Genomic DNA, 23,514 nt, shown 5'->3' on the forward strand with positions numbered 1-23,514 from the left:
TTCGATCGTTAACAAATCCACCATAGTACGTTTCCAATTCGACCATACATAATGATTTGAAAATCCCCTTTAGTAATGATGAAATCAAAAAAAGATCAAGAAAATATCAACAAAATCTATAAGGGCATGAAAACAACATCATAGACCAACTAGCAAAAAACCCGTTCAACAGAAGGAGACTACAGAAAATTTGGCCAATTGAAGTTTTGTGAATAAGAAGTGTCAATATGTTTGATAACTTCTACATGTCATTTTAAATTCACCACATTTACTTAATACTTGTGTAGAGTAGATTGTAATTTCTAATAAAGGCTATAAAAAAAATTAATAAAATTTAGTGTTTGATTGTCTCAGTCTTTACTTTTCGGAAATTCATCTTGATGATTAAAAAGTAAAACAACTTATTTCCGCTTTATATATTTATTTTCACAACAATTGTTTCGTCATGATAACATGACTTCGTCAGGTGAGCATGGTAACTAACTACATATTTGGGATACAGTTCTTTAAATAGTTGAAAAAATATGGTGTGAAATATAATAAAATCATGGAAATTCTTGAGTTTCAAAACAGGTTAAGTAAGGGTGATTTATTTAGGTCCGTTTGGTCGTTGAGGAGAATCTGTTTTTTATGGTACCTATTTATCTCCATTGCTTCAAGGAAGTTCAATTTTAGGGTCTTATTTTCTACGTGCAAAATTTCGAAATTGTTGTCGAAATCATGCCCGGTCTCTAACAGATGTTCTGCATATGTTGAATTACAAGTTCCGCTAACGTATGCTTTCTGATGTTCTCCTATCCTAGTCCCAAATGATCTTCCTGTTTGACCAATGTATACATATGGGCAAGTACCACAATTCAACTTATAGACTCCAGACTTTCTATCTTTAGCGACTTTATCTTTATTGTTTTTTTTTTCATTAGGAAATTTAATAAAAAACAATAAAGATAAAGTCGCTAAAGATAGAAAGTTTGGAGTCTATAAGTTGAATTGTGGTACTTGCCCATATGTATACATTGGTCAAACAGGAAGATCATTTGGGACTAGGATAGGAGAACATCAGAAAGCATACGTTAGCGGAACTTGTAATTCAACATATGCAGAACATCTGTTAGAGACCGGGCATGATTTCGACAACAATTTCGAAATTTTGCACGTAGAAAATAAGACCCTAAAATTGAACTTCCTTGAAGCAATGGAGATAAATAGGTACCATAAAAAACAGATTCTCCTCAACGACCAAACGGACCTAAATAAATCCTTACTTAACCTGTTTTGAAACCCAAGAATTTCCATGATTTTATTATATTTCACACCATATTTTTTCAACTATTTAAAGAACTGTATCCCAAAGATGTAGTTAGTTACCATGCTCACCTCACGAAGTCATGTTATCATGATGGAACAATTGTTGTGAAAATAAATATATAAAGCGGAAATAAGTTTACTTTTTAATCATTAATAAAATTTATATTATTTTTCGATTCTTCTGGCTTCTCGGCCTTTTGAAACTGAACCACCCTCTAGAAAAATGATATGTAACTAACATCCAGGAGTTGATACCTGCCGGATTAGGATCGATGCGCTCACTCCTTTTGCTCCATTTTTCAGTAATCCTTCCACGCGCCCGAATCACAGATCAAGATGAAATCTTCCTCTCGCATCCTCGGATCACATTTGAATAACCTCTCGAGCTCTTCGAAATGAAAATTACTATTTTTTGAGAACGGCATCCGAGATTCAATATCGGGAACGTGGAATCCGTGTGAGCAATAAAGTTTTATGCCGTAGGAATTACAGAAGAAAGTATTTGATTGCTTTATTCATTCGGAAATGCGTGAGAGATTCATATTCAGAAATGATTATTGTGATCTCGGTCGTATAAATGAAGGTGTGAACTTTTTCTGGCACAAGGGAATGTTATTGAAGAATCACGAAAGCGAGCTTATCGGGGACTCATTTCCATTATTTCTGTCCCACACAACTTATTTTCTATGGAGAATTAAATTTTTTCCGATGAAAAAGTGATGAGTTTCATTCTCACTGTTGATATGCAATATGTAAATGTTCTATTCAGGAAGTCGTAAGACCTACTGAGTGATATTCAAAGTGGCAACAAAGATATTTTTTTTTTAGACGAACGCGTTACTAGTATTCATTATAAATTTCTTTTTTCTTCGAGTGCCTATCCACTTCCCTCAATTCTCTGCCCTGCATGTCCGCTGCCAACCGGAAAAACTGCCTGGATCTCTTGCCAAATATGAATTCAAGCTTATCTATCGATTATTACCTGTTGATTTGAAGAATTGATAGGGGTGGATAGAGTAGATGTTTTTCATCATAAAATTGTTTAACATGTTTATTTTAGGGAACAGAACGTCTCATGAAATAGAAAGTAATCCTCAGAACCAGTTTCACCACTTGCTATACTAAAATTCCTGATATATACAGGGTGTCTCTTTTAAAAGTGTCCACCCTCAATAACTCAACAACGAATCAGAATTTGTGAAAACACTGAGACAGGTCGATTTTTGATGACAGGGGCACAGGATCTGGGATACAAAGTTTGTTTCTACTAGCAACCCCTTGAATAGGGAAAGTGGGTAGTTTTGTAGCACAAATGTATGCATGGATTCAAATTTGTATAAACCTACAGTTTGTGTTCTATGAAGTGAATATTCACAACGTTACAGAGTGTTTTCTATGGAATTATGGTACCGATAAAACTAAATGAAACAGAGATGTTCTAATTGATCGTATAATTTCTATTGAAAGAAAAATATTTTTCTTCGAAGACGAAGCAAAAACAAACAAGGAGGCGATTAAAAAGTGTTAAATGACCTTTTTTCTCTTCATGCTTTTCAGAATCTGCAATGCCTGGTGTAGGCAATACGCAAAGAGATTATTGCTTTCAGAAAATTTCGTTTCAGTATTCTATATTGCAGAATTTTCAGACGTGCGTTTCTTAATGAAAATCACAAAATGGTTTACACGTTGGAGGAGAGAAAAAAAATGTTTAAAATTAATTTTCAGAAAAATGACTGTGCTAGGACTACTGCGAGGATTTTTTTGGAAACTAGAAGGGGTATGCTAGTGTTGAGTTTCATTTATAAACTTGTAAATAATGGGATAGACTGTCCAGCATTGTTGGAGAATTTACCAATACTTGTTCCACGTTTAGAGAGCAGAAACAATTTATTTTTTTATTTGAGAGCAGGAAAAACAAATTTGAGTTTAAGGTCACCAATTCACTACATGTGTAGTACTTATATTAAGATAGCTCATAGATGTGACGTTAACATTGAACCTCTGTATAAATTACTCCAAGTTTATGTAGAATTGGATAGGTAGTTCCTAGATTTAATTCTGTAATTTTTGGTTTTTTCTATGTATACCCATTTTGAGTATGACTTTGTGTTGTTGTGTTTATTATTGTAATTGAACATTTTTTTTCCTGTAATTGGGTTGTAAACCTGTTGGAGAATAAAGGCTTATTATAACTAATGGCTGAACGGAAACAATGTGGAAGTGTTAGAAAGTTGTCACATCAGGAAACTGGATATTCAAGGGCAAGTGTTCACAGAATATTGAAGCTGGCTAAGTTCCATCCTTATAAAATGACACTTGTTCATGAACTGAACGAACATGATGGTGATCGAAGAATGGAATTTTGATAAATAATTTTGCAAGAAATGATTGCAAATCCTGTGTTTTTGTACAATGTGTGCTTTACCTTAACGGAAACGTCAACAAATATAATTGTAGGTTTTGGTCCGATGAAAATCCTCACCTTTTTAGGGAGCACCATTCTTAACACCCACAAAAACTCAACGTCTGGATAAATATTTTGGGAGATCACTTGATTGGGTGATCTTTTAATCACCGAAGCTTTGGAGGCAGATGAAAACCTTTTAGAAGATGAGTTACGCTTTCAGCAGGACGGAGCTCCGCCATACTTTGCAACTCAGTTGAGACAGTACCTCAATGATAGGTTTCCTGGACGTTGGATAGGCCCAGTGGAGTGGCCTGCGCGATGGCCGTATCTAACACCGCTTAATTTTTTCTCTGGGTTCACTTGAAATCACAAGTTCATAAAACCAGAATTGCAGATTTAGATGACCTTAGAGCATGAATTGTGGCAGAATGTCGTAACATTACTCCTGAAATGCTACAGCATGTACGAAATAATGTTGAAGAACGATTGTATCGCTGCATGCAATCTAATAGCGAGCACTTTGAGCATTTGCGGTAGAGTTTTACTAATACTGTTCGTTAAAAATATTTTTCTTTCAACAGAAATTATAAGATCAATTAGAACATCTCTGTTTCATTTAGTTGGTGATTAAAATTCAGTTTTTTTTTTTTTCTTAAATTCCAGTGAAGCTAGAAAATAGATATTCTGTAATTTTCGTGCACTGGCAAAGAACTAACCACGGATATTTTTCAAATATTTCTGTTATATTATATCGGGGTGAAATTAGCAACCCTTACTTTATTTCATATCAAAACTTTCAAAAAATTTCATAATAAAATTATAAATTAAAATCCTTATTTTGTTTACATTTTTTTTTATTCTTGATTTTTTTTTCCCAAAACCAATAGCTGAAGAGAAGAATCATATTTTATAACCTTTCTGATAAATTGAGTGGAAAACAGTACAGATGAAAGATGTGGAAGGATTCAAAATAAATGCTGGAAATGACCACCTCTATCTTGGAATTTTGAAAAAAATACCTTTGGTTAGTCCTTTGCGAGTTCAAGAAAATTACAGAAATTCAAGTTTCTGGAATTTTAGAAAAAAAAATAAAAACTGAATTTTAATCACCACCTTTTGAAGGTGATATTTCGGAAAGGGTTGAGCTGAGGAAATTTGGTTATAGAAAAGACCCATTTTAATTTCACACGAGCATTCACCTCCTGAATTTTGACGCATGAATTCAGGAACACCCTGTAGGTAACTCTATTGCGAAAGTAAGTTTTATCCAAGTTTCATGACTCAGAAATTATTATACATATTATAATAAAAAGAAAATTACTGTTGAACGACAAGCATCTTATGGAACAACCTCAGAAAGTAATTTCGAAGAGACAAAGGTGGAAAATGATTCCCTCGAATCTTTCACGCTTGCTGAGCGGTAAGCTCCTCTTTTTTAGTCTGTTAATTGAAACTTCCGCCCGATGGAGAAATTCAAAGGTCAACGAAACAGAATATCTGCGCTTGAGAGTCTTCGGCCGTCTCAACTTTGATTTGCCGCAACAACTTCATCCTCGCCAGTACTTTTATCCCTGGGACGTCTTCCTGGAAGATTGATTTTCACTGCGAACAGAACTAATGAGGGACTTAATTACTGATCACTCCGTCTATCTCGACCTTAATGGCATTTAAGGAGTTTTATCATTGGTTTTATTGATGTGTTTATTATGCCTGGCATTGGATTCGAACGCGATTCGCAGATATAACTCACTGTTGTCTTTTCGACGATCGTTTCTTCTTGTTTGTTGATGTAGAACGGTATATTTCAATCATCGACGCAAAAACATCTCGAAAAAACTATTTTTTCAATCAAGGTGACTAGTAAATATGCTGTTTTTCGGGCTGAAATATGTTAGATAAATTGGCTGTTATTGTGCAGGAACATGTTGTTTCTATTAGAACTACAATTTCATCTCATATATCTATATACTGTATAAATAGTTATGTGGTCCCGAGAGCGTAATAGTCGCATGAACCAACGAACGCTCAAAAGCACCTAACACCAAGTAAGCGAGTCTCCAAGGATCGAATTTTTATAGTTGGACTCACTGGAATCACTGAATACGTAAATTTTGGAAGAAATTCATTGTAATGGTGAAATATACGTTTCGGTTATTCTTGCTCACTTAACCAATTCATACTCTGGAACATATTTTCCCCGCAACCCTGAATTGACGCCTATGGAATTTTACCTGTGGTGTTTCCTAAAATCTAAAGTTTACGTTTGTAAACCAACTGGCCCATTTGAGAGAAAACAACACCTCGTGTCTGCACAGTTTGAAACGAAATTAGAGATATTTCTTTTAACGAATCGCCGATTATTATGGGGTTTTCACATAATTTCCTCGAATTTATTTTATTTTGTTTTTCCCAAAAAAAATTGATGATATCTAATTTGTACAGGGTGGGCAAATAAGCGAGGTAAGCGGCTATATCTCAGGATCCACTCATCGTAGAGACTTGCGGTAAAAACACACTGGAAATTGTTTTGAAGTTCATACCTCTTCCGCTAGGGGGCGTAATAGCTACCGTCGAGTAGAAAAATGAATTTTACTCGAAAATGTTTCGTATAAAGTTGAACAAAAAATATCATCACTGTAATTCTTGAAAAATTCTCTATCTTTTTGAATTGTCACTTTCGATTTTACGACGAATGCCTGTAACTTCAGTTTGTTTCAACATTTTTGAGCAAATTAGATCTCGTCTGAAAGATAATATCTTGTTGATTGATGACAAAATATTCTCATGATAAATTTGTTTTTGCTGCTTTCGATAGGGAGCGCTAAGTCAGAAGTTCATTGTTTGGTTCGTTTTACTCCGAAATTTCAAATGTGATGATAGGATTTTCTTAACAGAAACAGGAATTCCATCAAATTTGCATGAAAAAACCTGGAGGTCGCAAAGCGATAGTTTCAGGCGTTCTGGAGTTATGGCCGAAAGAAGATATTCTTCAACTGATGCACTGAAAAACTAAATTGTGTCTTCTTTCGGCCATAACTCCAGAACGCCTGAAGCTATCGCTTTGCGACCTTTTGGTTTTTCCATACAAATTTAATGGGATTTCTGTTTCTGTCAGAACTTAAAGACACAATTTGGTTTTTTGCAGTGCATCAGATGAATAATATCTTCTTTTGGCCATAACTTCAGAAGGCCTGAAACTATCGCTTTGCGAGCTTCAGGGTTTTTTAAGCAAATTCGATGAAATTTCTGTTTCTGTTAAGAAAATCCTATCATTACATTTGAAATTTCGGAGTAGAATGAACAAAACAATGAACTTCTGACTTAGCGCCCCCTATCGAAAGCAGCAAGAACAAATTTATCATGAGTATATTTTGTCATCAATCAACAAGATATTACCTCTCAGACGAGATCTAATTTACTCAAAAATGTTGAGCCAAACTGAAGTTACAGGCATTTCAATCAGTCAGATTTATCCCTTTCACCTACCCTTATTTGATGTCGTAAAATCGAAAGTGAAAATTCAGAATGATTGAGAATTTTCCAAGGATTACAGCGATGATATTTTTTCTTTAACTTCATATGAAACATTTTCGAGTAAAATTCATTTTTCTACTCGACGGTAGCTATTACGCCCCCTAGCGTTAGAGGTATGAACTTCAAAACAATTTCCAGTGTGTTTTCTTGTACACTTTAGTGTTTGAATTTTTACCGCAAGACTCTACGATGGGTGAATCCTGAGATATATCCGCTTACCTCGCTTATTTGCCCACCCTGTACAAAGTACAAATATAGTTTTAAAATATTTATGAAAAAGAAAATACCAGAAATCATTACAACATGAAAAACTATAATTTCGTGAAAAAAATAATTGACCGTCATACAGTGCTGCCACTGCTGCCGTCTACTTATACGCTTCGATAAAAGAAAGAATATACAATGAATGTACAACTTCGTACACCGTGCAAAGTTTGGTCATCGCTGGAGAGCCAGAAGAAAAATGAATGGGTACCAAAGTTTGACTGATACGTGGTGGTAATTCCTCTTAAAACAAAATATTCGCCATGAAATTGGGGCCTTCACAGAACATACTTGCAAAGCCGTCATCAAGAATCAGAATCAATCAGAAATAAGTCTTAGATTTAATAAGTGTCGCGAACGAGAGGGTAGACATTTAGACGACATTATTTTTAAGTAGTAATTTGTAAAATATGTTTTCAAATGTATTTTCATGATTAATTAACATTTTTTTGACAAACCCCTTATTTTATTTTGATCGCTTTTCACATATAAATTTTCTTTCGACTCAATTTGTATATCAGGAATTATTTTCATCTTTTCAACTTTTGGAATCAAGCATAGAGTAATAAACATAAATTTTTACATTACAATTTATACATGTTCCTAACATGGTTAGATTACGTTGTCAGATTGAGAAATATTTTCAAATCCACTATTTTACAATATCGTTATGAATATATACTATATTGAATGAAATATATTTTTATGAGTGATTCCCGATTGAATATGCTAATTTGAATATTTAGAATTCGATATTTCTCCTAACTGTGCAATTTATAATAAGCAGAATATTTATTATTTTCTTTATCTACCTGCTGAAATCCAAGATTTGGCAACTGTTGCTCCCCCAGTGTCATCGGTTGTTTGGCCCGCTTGAAGTTTGTTTCTGAATTTCTGATATATTTAGGTATTCATTTCAATATAGTTTGAGTTAATATGAAACTCTGATTCACTATGGGACATGAGAAGTGCGTTCTTTGTGGAAAAACTCGCGATTTGAGTGAAATATCATAACACTGATATGTTTTCATTTCCGCGCGTTTCTTGTCAAATTTGATAGTTCATGTTGGGGACAAAATTTGCTTACTGAAAATGACATATACTCCCCCTATCTATGTTTATTACGCTGAGTAATCAGGCAAGGAAAAACATGTCTTAACTCTCCTTGGATATTCTACAGTTTACGTTTTGTTATACTCGAATTTAGAATCAAAATCGAACAACAAAAACCGACCGTTCTACATCGAAATACACAGCCAGGATTTCCCTGCACTTCCATTCGAAATTCTCAGCGGGCTTTTTCGAAACTAACAGTTTTTTTCAGTAGAATTTCGTTCACCTTGAGAAACCTCGGACTGCACGTTTCCTCGTATTTTCATACCTATTGTGCATCAACAAGTATGCAAATACCTCGGCCATCACAAAGTTGACCGTAACCCAGATTTTACGTAATCGGGGTAAGCGAAACGCCAGCCAGTGGGTGTGCGAGTGGCCAGGGAAGCTTGCGCAGGGGCGGCAAAGAGATTCAGAATGTAGTATAGCCGATCATCTGTTAATATACGCCAATTATAGGGCCGGAATTGCATAGTTGATAGTCTGCTAATTTTCTGAAGTGCACCTAAGAGCGAAACCCTGTTCAATTGATCAACCAATAGCATCTTATTATGACGGTAATAAATTTTGGAGAACATAGTTACTAATGATTACAAAGTGTTCCCTAATAATTACTAATGATTCTCCAACAAAAATAAAAACCACTGTAAATGTTCTTTACTTTTTTCTACTAAGTATATAATGGGTTAGAGGAGAACTAAAGGGATGTCGAAAACCGTGAGATACAGGCCTATATGGCGGTAATAAATTTTGGAGAACATAGTTACTAATGATTACAAAGTGTTCCCTAATAATTACTAATGATTCTCCAACAAAAATAAAAACCACTGTAAATGTTCTTTACTTTTTTCTACTAAGTATATAATGGGTTAGAGGAGAACTAAAGGGATGTCGAAAACCGTGAGATACAGGCCTATATGGCTTAAATTACAAAACGTTATTTAGGGATTACTGTGTTGGTGTTACCAGATGCAAAATATCTCCAATGGTTCTCGAGATATCTCGAAAAAACTAAAAATGGAGATTTTTCTTTATTACTCATTTGTTTCTGGAGATAACTTCACGAAATTCGGTTTATAGCCATTATCCAATATAGAAATTCTAATGGTGTCGTCAGATTTTTTCTATTTTCCATTGTTCCAGAGACGCGATAGTCATTTTTTTTTCTGATGGTTTTGCTTATGAGGCAATGAAGAAAAAAAAAATCGAATTCAACAATGTATCACACCCTACAAAAATATCGAGTGCAAATTTGAACTTCCTTTTTATTTTTTTGTTTGAGTAATAGGCTGGTGCCAGAATTGTCAAATAACTTGTTCCTTCGTTCAGTTGTTATGTGAAACCATCACTTAATATTTGCAAAAACCTAAATCCTGTTTGATAAAAAAAGGTCTATTAATAATTGTTCTCGGTAGAGCTAGATAAATGAAAAAATCACTTGGAATCGTCGAACCTAGAAACTTCAAACATCGTACAATGTATACCTCGGACTGCGGAGTTCAATCCACATAATACTCGAGGAATCCGGCATGATAGACTGTCCCTTAACAAGGGGTGAGAAAAGTTATTACGAGGATAATAATAAACTGAAACTACACACAAAATCCAAACAAACGAGTCCATAGAAATGATCTGATCAATAATGCATGCATTAGCAAATTTAAAACGTACCTAGTACGTGGTGCATTAACAAACATAATGAAATTCTAAGAAAACTGTTTCTCAATACCAAATTAACGTGAAAACATAGCTGGTTCAATGTAAAGTATCAAATCCAATGAATCAAATCCATTCAAATTGAGGAAATATTTTTCCGGAGAAATTCAATTGATACTATACAAAAACACAAATTTCATCAACTAAATGATTTTTTCATTTCAATCGAAATGTTTTAAACATTTTTCCATCATATTAAGGGAGTAAATACATTATATCTACGAGATCCACAAAAACTCTAAAAAATCAAAACTTGTGCAATATTCCTAAAAACCATCAAATCAGGAAAGCATGTGCAAAAAACAAGCAGGAAATACAAAAAATCAACTTAAATCTTGCATCAAGCACAATGTACCTGTTGTGATCCGGTCAATTCAGATATTCTTCTCCGGAGTTCTGCTATACGCTGAAAATGATTGAAAATGAGATCTGTAATATCTACTGAGCATAGACAAAACAACATACCCTGATGATATAACACAAGTTTTACTTGAAGTATTAGAATAAGTACAAGTAGGTTTTGTGGTAAAAAAAATTCATTAAGTTAAGAGGGTGTCAGCAATTGGTCAATTGCAGATTTAGGGATTAAAAATTCACGATAATGCACAATCTCACTAGGGTATCATTACGAATGAATTTCTGGTCCAAAAACTCAATTCAAGACAGATAATTTGATCGTAATTTCAACCATTGCAAAAATCGCAAAACATGCGTGACATGATTTGCAAAATAGAACACTATAAACAAACTGAAAGACAGGTGGTGCTCTACTCCACTTGTTTATAGAGTGCTAATTATTCAATTGTGGAGTGCTAATTGATCAATTAGTACTCTATAATCAAGTGCAGTGCAAATTGATTAATTAGCACTCTATAATCAAGTGGAGTAGAACACCACCTGTCTTTCAATTTGTTTATAGTGCTCTATTTTGCAAATCATGTCACTCCACTTGATTATAGAGTGCTAATTGATCAATTAGCACTCCACTTGATTATAGAGTGCTAATTAATCAATAAGCACTTCACTTGATTATAGAGTGCTAATTAATCAATTAGCACTCTACAATCAAGTGGAGTGCTTATTAATCAATTAGCACTATAATCAAGTGGCTAGGAGGATCAATGCGATATAGCAACCGATTTTGTACCAAATTACATGCCAATAGCCCTTCAGTTTCTGAGAGAAGGTCTGAAAGTGGACGGATGGATGTTTTATTCGAAATGTGGATTCTATACATTCCAAAACGTGACCTATGAAAATTTCAGAGGAGATAGAATTTTTACCCACCAACGATTCCAAAGATTTATTATTTATTGCAAATGATAAAACAAAATTTGAGAATCACAATTATTAACGAACAATAACATAAAATCATGAATTTTTCACATTTAATAGTTTCAGAGTCATTAAATTTTGGATTGTTCAACTCATATTATTTTAATTGTTAAGGAATTTTTTTGTCATGCAGCTTGCATGTGAGATCTCAACACCATGAGAACTGAAAATATTCAGTTTTCGAAATTTAAAAGAGAACAACTTACTATTCCAAGACAATTCTCATCTTTTCTTTAGAAAATAATTGCCTTTTTGTTGGCTAGCCGGATGGACGAGATTAAATCAAAATTCTTCATCAGTGAGTCTAATCCAAACGTTCAAAACTTTCGCGACACAAAGAAAAAAAAGTGCACAAAAATATTCGACAAATAGGTCTCTGAAATCCGAAACAACAACATTCCCAAAAGGTGAACATTTTACAACAATTTAAACAGGATGTCCAAACACTGATCATAAAACGAAATGGGTATACAGGTTGTAAAATGGAATGTCAAATAAGCACTACCTGAACTCAAAGCACCAAGATTGTCACTTGTACCGAATTGCTGAGAGGTACAAAAAAAATAACCTTGAAAATAGAACCGAAACAAAAATCGACCAGAAAATAGGGGTCTATATCTTGCAGGTGTCCTAAAGAAAAAATTTTTATCTTCATTTAGAAAGACAAGAATTTCTGAAAATAAATCTAAAACTTATGTTTATACGAACTTTTGTCATGAAATCATTCATACAGGGTAGTTCACCGCAAAGGCTTATTAGACGTTATTGGAAAACTAATCCTAATTTCATGCTGAAAATTTGCATATTGGGGTTTAGGACAATGATCTTTCTCCCTAAAATATTTTCAGACCTCTACAACTTCTGGTTATACTGGAATAGACTTCTACTATATAATGCAGTAGCCAGTATTCAAATAAATTCACAAATCAATATGAAAATTAATATAGAAAATTTGGTAATCGCAAGTCTCGTAACATAATAAGTTTTTGCATAGAAATTAATAAAAAAAATTCCTACAACTATGTTTAAAATTCAACTTGAAGCACTCAAAAGAGTTCGTATAGAGCTTCACTTTTTGAAATGAGAAAAAATAAATTAATGTCAAACGCGTGTGTTTCCATCCTCTTTACTTCACACACTATTCGCATGAAGTGTTTGAAAATCTATCCTACATACAAAAAAAATGTCCACTTTTGGAGATATTAAGAACAAAGTATAATGAAGTCAAGTTTCATAAATAATGTATCATTTTTTTATACAGATCATATCAGATGAGAGCAACTCACAAACTACTTTTACCGAATATTCATTTCTATTACAGAATAATTTTGTATACATATTCAGGGTGCTTCAAGTTCGACGGCCTATTAGACGTTTCTGGAGAACGGGGCCGATTTGAAATCTGAAAATTCGGAATATGAAATTGTTCATGTCGCCCTATTCATTTTAAATATTTTCGAAGTTCCGGCACTTCCAGTTATACAAGAAATAAAAAAAATTCTTCGAAAAAAACTTTTTTTTTTCATTTTATATCTCAGATATTGTCGAGATCTCCATTCTCAATTACTCTTTTTTAAAATTATTGCGTTAGTCCTTATAGTTTTCAAAATATTAAGAAAAAAACAAAAAAAAGAGAGAATTTCCTAAGTCATAATTACGTGAATTATTTTCACTGTCAATATCCTATGCGTATACTCAATTAACATTCTCAAACTAGAATGATATAGGAATATCGTGCATATCTTGAACTTGAGAAATATCATCACATGGTGTTTCAAATATTGTGCCAAAAATTGTGAACAAAATTTTATCATCATCATATCAATTTTTTTTTAAGAATTTTTTTTATTTCTTGTATAACCGGAAGTGACGGAACTTCAAGAATATTTTAGATGAATAGGGCATCATGAACAATGTCATATTCCGAATTATCAGATTTCAAATCGGCCCCGTTCTCCAGAAACGTCTAATAGGCCGTCGAACTTGAAACACCCTGTATGTAATACGAGTATGAAGGTCCTTTTTCGCTTATGTAATGGTAGCATTCGTTGAAAAAATACTTTTTCACCACTTGCGTCTCTTTCTAAATTTCTCTCGAATTCGAGAAAAACCCCTATAAAAAGTGATGGAGAAATGTGATTGTACTATAGCCTTTGAATTGAATCACTGAATTAAGGCTAGAACAGTCGAGAAGAAAACTAAAAAGTTTTCATCTAAAATTATACACCTACTTACACTTAAATAATTCAAATTTTCGGTGTTCTTCTTCCACAAATGAATGTTTTACAAAAAAATTCAACTAGTAATTTGATATTCTAGTCTAGTGAATATAGGATGCATTAATCAAAAAAAAAATTCTGAAAAATTAGAGAACTTCACGAATGAATCTAGTTGGTTGGAATACCAAGATTTGATTATAAAAATCATGAGAAAGAATTTCCGCAAGTTTATAACTTCAAAATGTCCCAATGAAAAATATACAAACATTGGAAACGAAGTGAATTCAAAATTAACAATTAACAATTTCGACAAAATTTGAAACCATTAACATCCTTTGTTTATTTGGACAAACACGCGGTCTTTTTAGATGAAAAGTCATTCATAATATACACTCAAGATAATGAAAATGGTAGCAACTCACAATAAATAATTCCGTAGTAGAAACGAAAAATAAATCGCAATGATAAAAACAAAAACGATGAATCGCGACAAATGAAATACCCTTGAACAAAGAGTTGAAGCCAAAGTCAGCGATGTCGAAAATCGACGTTCGCTAAAATGGCCCTCGAGTCGAGTGCCCACTTAAAACATGAAAAATACCTGTTGTGCTCACCAAGCGGCGACGCTGGTCGCGAACGCTATAACCGACGTTAGGAACGTAACGGGCGTCCCGACGTGACTGCTAGTCGGTACAACCGGGAGAGGCGCCGCGACGGCCGATCGATGGACGACGCGGGCGCAGAATACGGTGAAAATCCACCGCACGGCATCGGAAATTGAAAATTCAATGGACACTATATTTACATAGCCGGTTAATTTATAAACCAATTAATAATCGGCAAACAATGGTAATGAGACCTGGAAGTTCAAGAAGAAAAAAATCAGTAGTTACTTCAGGAACGTCAGCCACCTCCATTGGTTCTTAGGAACAATAAGCTTAGGTATTTGTAAACATAACGCCATCGAAATATCAGTCAAATTTGTGTCTGCATCATAAAGTTATTCTCGATTAAACATGTCAGCTTACGAGCCAAATTCTCGTCAATGGACTAGTTTAGTGATGTTGATAATACTATATTTGACACGATAGAATTAAAATATAGAGCAAAACTGATAAATCAGTGAAAACATTTTGGAAATCCATCAATAAATGAGAAATAGATTATTTAAATTTACGTATTTTAGCGCGGAACGTCTTTGGTCTGTGACGTCACGGCACTTGCCTGTGATCGCTACACCATAAATTACGTTTAAATACTTAGCCGCGCCAAGGCTCTCGCGCCGTTTGTAGTTGTACAGTGTAGTTTTAACTCGAGTTTTGTTTTTATGTCACCATAATGGAAGAAGGCTTCGTGAAAGAACAAAGTGACAATTTGCCTAAAATAGATATATTCGCAGTGATGGAGTTTTTTTCTTCAAATCCATCTTATGTCAGTGCTAAAATAAAAGGAGTTCAACTTCTCAAGTAAGTATCTACTTTTGAGTTTGCTTCATCATGGTTCAACTTATAACGATGATTTATTTAAAAAACGTTTCATAAACAGTTTGTAGTTGAGTACTGGTTGTTGAAGTCTATCAATGGCAAAACATATTTATGTGTGGAGTAAAAAGTAAAAAGAGAAAAAAGCAATTTATATGTATGTATATAGTAAGTTATTTCAGCCATCGTGTAACGAACAAAACACGACACGAACGGCACAAGTGATTGTACACCAATGAATTCGTAAGCACTCTGCGAATACCAGTCGTCTAGTGTGTGACGTCACGCCACTACACGTACTATGAAATTATTCTTCCAAGCGCAACTTCAAAGTCCCATAACTTTTTCATTTCTAGAGATATTTCAATGATTCTTCCACATTTTTGTTTCATTTTACTTAAATTTTTAGAATTAATCCTCAACAAAAAAATGAAAACTAGTCCATTGCGGGAGGTTTTGATTTTCTGCTTCAATAAGGAGAAATCTATGGCTGAGGCTCATCGAATGCTCTCAAATACCTATGGTGAGGCCGCTTTTAGTGAAAGAACGTGCCGAGAGTGGTTACAACGCTTCAAGAACGGTGATTTTGACGTCGAAGACCAGCATGGCGGTGGCAGAGAGAAGGTTTTCGAAGATGCAGAATTGGAGGCATTATTTGATCAAGACTCGTGTCAAACGCAACAAGAATTAGCAGAATCATTGGGAGCAGCGCAACAAGCCATGGGAAATGATTCAGAAACAAGGAAATTGGGTGTCGTACGAGTTGAAGCCGAGAGATTTGAACGGCGTTTGTTTGCTTGTGAACAGCTGCTTGCAAGGCAAAAACGGAAGAATATCTGCATCGCATTCTGACTGGAGATGAGAAATAGAAAATTCAATGAACACTATATTTACATAGCCGGGTAATTTATAAACCAATTGATAATTGGCAAACAATGGTAAGAACTGGAAGTTCAAGAAGAAAATGATCGGTAGTTCCTGCAGGAACGTCAGCCACCTCCAGTATCTTAGGAACGAAAAATGCTGCAGACAATATTTTATGAAGGGCTTCAAATATTGTTGTGAATGACTTGAATTTTCAATTTAACAGTCTCAAGTTTGGATGCAGAGTTAACAAAATTCAAATGAGAAATGGTAATACACAATTAATGATTGTTAATTTCGGAAATTTATCATATATCGCTTGAATTTCTTGAGTTGAATCAGTTAAAAATTCGAGAAGGAAACATCTTAAGGGTTTCTCACTATGTTCTTCGGTTCAGATTCATTTTGATTCTGTGCAGAAATCGCTTGATCTCCCAATTTTTTGAGAAACCTTTGAATAGCAGTTCAGAATGAACTCACTGATTTTTTTTCACAAAAAAATTTATAGTTTTTGCTTCATATCACTTTGAAAATTGAGAGGTTTCTCAATGGTATCTCAAATACCTCCTTGATGTATTTCAAAATTTCTGGAATTTTCACATTCTGACAAAAAAACACATACAATGTATTCAGAATTTTTCCTAAGAATTTATAAGTTCACGAGTATTTCAATTTGAAAATTTGGAATATCAATAAATAGAAATCCTACCAAATAAGAAAGCAATAAATTACTATTGGCTCAAAGTAATGTTTTAGAATTAGTAATTTCATGACATTGAAAATATTTTGATATTCATCATTGAAATAGTTGAGTTCCGTTTGGAAAAACTTACAAGTGTACAACTTTGCTTCCGCCGTTTTGCAATAGATGGGTGTAGCGTTAAGTGGTAGTCGAAATAAATAGATCGTAGATATCATACAACAAGCTTAGGTATTTGTAAACATAACGCCATCGAAATATTAGTCGATTAATGTCTTCACCATAAAGTAATTCTCGATTAAACATGTCAGCTTACGAGCCAAATTCTCGTCATATGCGGGAGCTTTCGATTTTCTGCTACTATAAAGAAATCTATGGTTGAGGCTCAACGAATGCTCTCAAATACCTATGGTGGGGCCGCTATTAGTGAAAGGACGTGCCGAGAGTGGTTTCCACACTTCAAGAACGTTGATTTTAATAAAACTATTTATCACATGAAAGTTCGAAGCTTGGGTCATTCTTCAAAATGTGTTCAAACTTCACTTTCAATCTAGGCGAATCACCTTATCTGATAAATAAATGGAGTGAAAGACATCTTAATTGAAACATGAAAGAAACTACTTTTTTGAAAAACTCATATGTAATTCAGAAGATTATTTATTGTATAATTCAACTTAATCAGGGAAATGTGTTCACTTATCACTTAATGAAAGTGCACAGCTCTTCGTTCGGAGCCAATTTTGATTTATTATTTTCGATAATAAACTATTGAAATCGGTCGAAAACAATTTTCACATTCTACGTGTTGAAAAGTATAGGATCCAAAATTCGAAATCGAATAAGAAAATCGGCCCGTGTCGGAAAGTAAAGGATCCAAAATTCGAAATCGAATAAGAAAATCGGCCCGTGTCGGAAAGTATAGGATCCAAAATTCGAAATCGAATAAGAAAACCGGCCCGTGTCGGAAGGTATAGGATCCAAAATTCGAAATCGAATAAGAAAATCGGCCCGTGACGGGAAGTAAAGGATCCAAAATTCGAAATCGAATAAGAAAATCGGCACGTGTCGGAGGTAAAGGATCCAAAATTCGAAATCGAATAAGAAAACCGGCCCGTGTTGGAAGGTATAGGATCCAAAATTCGAAATCGAATAAGAAAATCGGCCCGTGTCGGAAAGTAAAGGATCCAAAATTCTAAATCGAATAAGAAAACCGGTCCGTGTCGGAAGGTATAGGATCCAAAATTCGAAATCGAATAAGAAAACCGGCCCGTGTCGGAAGGTATAGGATCCAAAATTCGAAATCGAATAAGAAAATCGGCCCGTGTCGGAAAGTAAAGGATCCAAAATTCGAAATCGAATAAGAAAACCGGCCCTTGTCGGAAGGTATAGGATCCAAAATTCGAAATCGAATAAGAAAATCGGCCCGTGTCGGAAAGTAAAGGATCCAAAATTCGAAATCGAATAAGAAAACCGGCCCGTGTCGGAAGGTGTAGGATCCAAAATTCGAAATCGAATAAGAAAATCGGCCCGTGTCGGAAAGTAAAGGATCCAAAATTCGAAACCGAATAAGAAAACCGGCCCGTGTCGGAAGGTATAGGATCCAAAATTCGAAATCGAATAAGAAAACCGGCCCGTGTCGGAAAGTATAGGATCCAAAATTCGAAATCGAATAAGAAAATCGGCCCGTGTCGGAAAGTAAAGGATCCAAAATTCGAAATCGAATAAAAAAATCGGCCCGTGTCGGAAAGTATAGGATCCAAAATTCGAAATCGAATAAGAAAATCGGCCCGTGTCGGAAAGTATAGGATCCAAAATTCGAAATCGAATAAGAAAATCGGCCCGTGTCGGAGAGTAAAAGATCCAAAATTCGAAATCGAATAAGAAAATCGGCCCGTGTCGGAGAGTAAAAGATCCAAAATTCGAAATCGAATAAGAAAATCGGCCCGTGTCGGAAAGTATAGGATCCAAAATTCGAAATCGAATAAGAAAATCGGCCCGTGTCGGAAAGTATAGGATCCAAAATTCGAAATCGAATAAGAAAATCGGCCCGTGTCGGAAAGTATAGGATCCAAAATTCGAAATCGAATAAGAAAATCGGCCCGTGTCGGAAAGTATAGGATCCAAAATTCGAAATCGAATAAGAAAATCGGCCCGTGTCGGAAAGTATAGGATCCAAAATTCGAAATCAAATAAGAAAATCGGCCCGTGTCGGAAAGTATAGGATCCAAAATTCGAAATCGAATAAGAAAATCGGCCCGTGTTGGAAAGTGTAGGATCCAAAATTCGAAATCGAATAAGAAAATCGGCCCGTGTCGGAAAGTAAAGGATCCAAAATTCGAAATTGAATAAGAAAATCGGCCCGTGTTGGAAAGTGTAGGATCCAAAATTCGAAATCGAATAAGAAAATCGGCCCGTGTCGGAAAGTAAAGGATCCAAAATTCGAAATCGAATAAGAAAATCGTCCCGTCAGCCGTCCATAGCTATTCCTGGAAACTGTCACAGCTATCAGTCTATGCACAAACTTTCCATAAGAGTTTAAGAGAAGATTTTTACAGTTAAATACGACCAGAGTTAATGCCTGAAGAAAATTTTATAATAATTTTTTCTTGAACCACCCTATAACAAGTATTCCATAAAAATCTCTATGAATTATGAAACGGTATAAAATATTAGAATATAGAATAATTTCACAACGAAGGACCGTACTTTTTAGTAACTTTTTTGTTGCGAATTGTCGGTAGAATCATCTTGTGGAATTTGACCAGTGATAACTTGGGCATCCTGTGTTTACATTAAAAATTTTCAACAGAAGCATGCAACCCTATAAAATTTGCTCAAGAAAAGTTCAAATTCCTGATACAAGTTATTTCTAAAATAATGTGAATGATTTCAATTAGTGGTATTTCAGCCAAACGATATGCTTCACATAAAACATGCGATATTTTTGCAAGAGGCATTTATTACACTTTAAATATTTATAAATGGCGAAGACACTTTTGATTACCGGACTTGTCATTCAATATTGAATAATACCTTGGGAAATTATTTATGTGTTCAGTTAGTTGGCTAATCTACTATTTTACTTATAAATAGAGTAATATATAAACAGGTATTGCCATCAATTGAAAAAGTTATTGTTGTTATTGAAAATCTCTCTCACTATGTTTTTGATTCCGTCATATTTCAAAAATAAATTGAACTTAATAAAACAGTGAATTTCAGCAATATTTGACAGAAATGTCTGAAGTAAATCAATTGATACTGAATTGAATTCAAGATCTAAGCAATGGTTTAATTTCAATACTCAAGAGTATGACAAGTTCTCATTTACAAATAAAACCAGAAATATATTTTTGATAATTCAGTTTGAATACTGAATAGAACATGTTATACGGAAATTGTGTGTGCTAGTTAGAATACTCTTTTAATGTTGCTCTAACTTCATATATAAATTAGAAAAAGTATTTTTCAATATAGAAACTTACCGGAAGAAAAATGAAGCATATTTCTTGAAGAATTACTATCCATCATCTCAAATATAAAATATATAATCCTTTTAGCTATCACACAAAACTCTAAAAGAAACCAATGAAGAATGTTGTGTTTGTAAATAGCACCATGTTAGTAAACAAAAAAAGGACTAATTTGGAGTAACTTCAGAAATTGATGAAATAAGGAAAAATAATCTAATTCTGGCCCTTTATTGCCAATTAATATCGTTTTTACACAAATACAACTGTTTGCACGAAAATAGAAGTTTTGACAACAAGACAACTGTTGCATCGCCATGTATTATCACAGAATTTGATACCACAGCAGGCCACAGATTGCTAGTTAGTCTTTGATAAAAAAATACACAAACATCATAAACCAAGTGATACCAATCGTTAAAAATCAAATTTTCACGCAATCAAAGTTTTTTATATTATGCATTCATTTTATCAATTTTCGAAATGCTGAGTTCATAATGTCTGCTTTTGTTGTTTCTGATGATTTATTTGACATTGAAATCAGTTATAATCTCAAAATTGTTCTTTACTGAAAATGTAAAATTATTCTCGGCTGTTCCTAAGAATATTTTTCTGTGATCGCTAACTATTCTATGCAAAAAGCCGTTGCGATATTAGTACGTTTTATGTGTTTGTAGTATACTTCTAGTTTCAGTTTATATAGTTATAAATATAGATTGTGAAATTAAAATTTAAACATAGTTGTCATAGATACTTTTGCTGTCTTATTTTGAAAATCTCTTCTACTGAAAGTGGAATGAAAACTATCTTTTATTTCTGGAACTAAAATCAGTTTGAAGGGTATGTTGAAAAAATTTAATGCACCTTCAAATTATTCTTCGTTTGTCCATTGAATCTATTTATATGTATGCTCATTATTATGTATTGCTCTAGAGCTATATCAGATTTTGAAAAAATTATTCTCTCAGTTCTTATCATCCATTTTATTTACCTTTGCAAACACAGATGTTCACACTTTTTGTTGTGATTAAATATTATTGTAGATGCAATTTATATTTTGACGATTATATGATATTGATCAAATTACGTCAAAATCATAATTGTTTTTATAATATCGAAAAATTTCGTCATTCTATAATATTCACCCTTACCTATATATCAATCTTTTGATGAATTATGGAACGAAAAATTTCCCTAATTTATAGCTAATATCTTTCACTTGGAACACCATTGTTATTTGTTTGATTATTTGCATTTTTCCATATATTTTTGGCTGAACTTAGTTTTGGATATGGCAACCAGCTTTAGTTTTCAGATACATCCTGATAATGATCATTTTGTACACTTGTTTCCTCAATTATATTCTTATTATTTTGAGCAAACATAACAAGTACTATTGGACTCACAATAGTCCATTATCCATCATAATCTGTCCAGTTCTTATCTGTTCTTGAATCAAGATAAGTGTCCTGCCCAAATTTTGTTGGGCCGTAATATTTATTATATTATGCTCAAACCATAAAACAAAACACCAAATGTTAACTGCAGGCAAACATGTTTTTTTTTTTCAGATGGAATCCAGAAGATTAAGAATACCTCTAATCAGTGACCAGCATCGTGAAAATGTTATAATCGGTAAAAAAGTAAATAACAGTACACAAGCAAAATTCCCTACATGCAGACCTGCGCTTCGAGATCTCAGCAATAAAATTGGATCACAGATATCTAACAATGGACCTTCAAAAAATATTGTGAAAAAGCCTCTTGTGAAAGCAATCCCAAATATTGACTCTACTAATGATAAAATAAATAAACTTAAAATTTCAACTAATAAAGTTGAAACTAATACAACAAAAAACAAGCCGGTAAAGCCTATAGCACCCCCTAAGCCATTAAAGAAGCAAGAAAGTTTAATTACTATACCACCTGCATATTCTTCAAAGCAGTTAGTTATTTATGATCCTGATGAAAATACTAGAAAAGATGTTTGTTCAGTGACCGAATATGTAGAGGACATATTTTCATATCTTCGTGAAATGGAGGCAATGTACAAAATTGAAAAAGATCATTTAGAGGACCATAAGACAACACCCTCAATGAGATCAACTTTAGTAAATTGGCTGATAGAACTTCAAATAAATTTTAAACTCAATATGGAAACTTCCCATATGTGTGTATCTCTCTTAGACAGATATCTTCAGGTGAAAAAGGACATTGGCAGAGAAACTCTTCAGCTTGTGGGAGTTGCTGCTTTAATGATTGCCTGCAAGTACGAAGAGGTTTACATACCTGAAGTTAGTGATTTTGTTTATGTATGTGACGATTCATTCTCAGCACGAGAAATCTTAGCAATGGAACGCAATATTTTAGCAACTTTGAAGTTTGGTTTGGGGAAACCAAGTTCTATTCATTTTCTGAGGAGGTATAGCAAGATTGCAAGAGCTGATCTACCACAACATTCTCTTGCAAAGTATTTATTAGAATTGGCATTAATTGATTATGAAATCAGCCATGTTCCACCATCTTATCAAGCTGCTGCAGCATGCTGTCTGGCTATTGCTATCTTAACTGATGAAATGGATTTATCAAAGATCTGGTCCCCAACACTAGTGCATTATACAACATACAAACTTTCTGATTTTAGACATATAATTCGTAGATTTGCTATATTATTAGATAGAGAAGAAAAATCCAAATATCAAGCTGCATCAGTAAAGTATGCTTCAGCTTCAAACTATAAAATAAGCACTAATCCAAAACTGAAATGCAAACTTGTGAAGAAACTACTTTTAGAAAAAAATTGAGGTATGTTAGTTTTATATATATAAGATATTAACGTATATTGATATTTAGATTTTATATTTTATGTGTGAGTGTACATTTTAATTTCTTTTTCAAGATTTAATAAAGATCATCCAGAATATATCATTTTATTTTTCATTTCTCATGGAAGTAAATAAATTGATGTTTATGTTCAATGTGAAAATTAAATTTTATGACTAAATTGTTAATTTTACAGATTAAGTAAAATAATATTAACTGTGAAACGTAAAACAGTACTGGTAATCTATTTCAGTACCTTTTTTTTTACTAATTGAATTGA

The 23,514-nt window shown here is 33.7% G+C and overlaps 2 protein-coding genes across 8 annotated transcripts in view; one reads left to right on the forward strand and one right to left on the reverse strand.

The window, feature by feature from the left end:
- Positions 1-20,765, reverse strand: part of LOC123674638 (rho guanine nucleotide exchange factor 18) — a 91,845-nt gene extending 71,080 nt beyond the window's left edge. For 4 of the 7 annotated variants that reach the window (XM_045609632.1, XM_045609623.1, XM_045609608.1 and 1 more), the window contains exon 1: positions 20,427-20,754. In XM_045609632.1, the coding sequence (XP_045465588.1) occupies positions 20,427-20,472 (46 nt within the window). In that variant the 5' untranslated portion in view covers positions 20,473-20,754. Of the gene's footprint in view, positions 1-10,697; positions 10,749-14,497; positions 14,578-20,426 lie in introns of those variants that run through there. The other 3 variants (XM_045609640.1, XM_045609648.1, XM_045609662.1) reach the window with 3 other exon arrangements.
- Positions 20,766-21,048: 283 nt separating this feature from the next.
- Positions 21,049-23,334, forward strand: LOC123681966 (G2/mitotic-specific cyclin-B2-like). The gene is made up of 2 exons (XM_045620353.1): positions 21,049-21,251; positions 21,983-23,334. The coding sequence occupies exon 2, from the start codon at positions 21,983-21,985 to the stop codon at positions 23,213-23,215; it is 1,233 nt and encodes a 410-aa protein (XP_045476309.1). The 5' UTR covers positions 21,049-21,251; the 3' UTR covers positions 23,216-23,334.
- The last annotated feature ends 180 nt before the right edge of the window (positions 23,335-23,514 follow it).

The sequence above is a fragment of the Harmonia axyridis genome, chromosome 1 (assembly GCF_914767665.1).
Source record: "Harmonia axyridis chromosome 1, icHarAxyr1.1, whole genome shotgun sequence".
Classification (NCBI taxonomy): domain Eukaryota; kingdom Metazoa; phylum Arthropoda; class Insecta; order Coleoptera; family Coccinellidae; genus Harmonia; species Harmonia axyridis.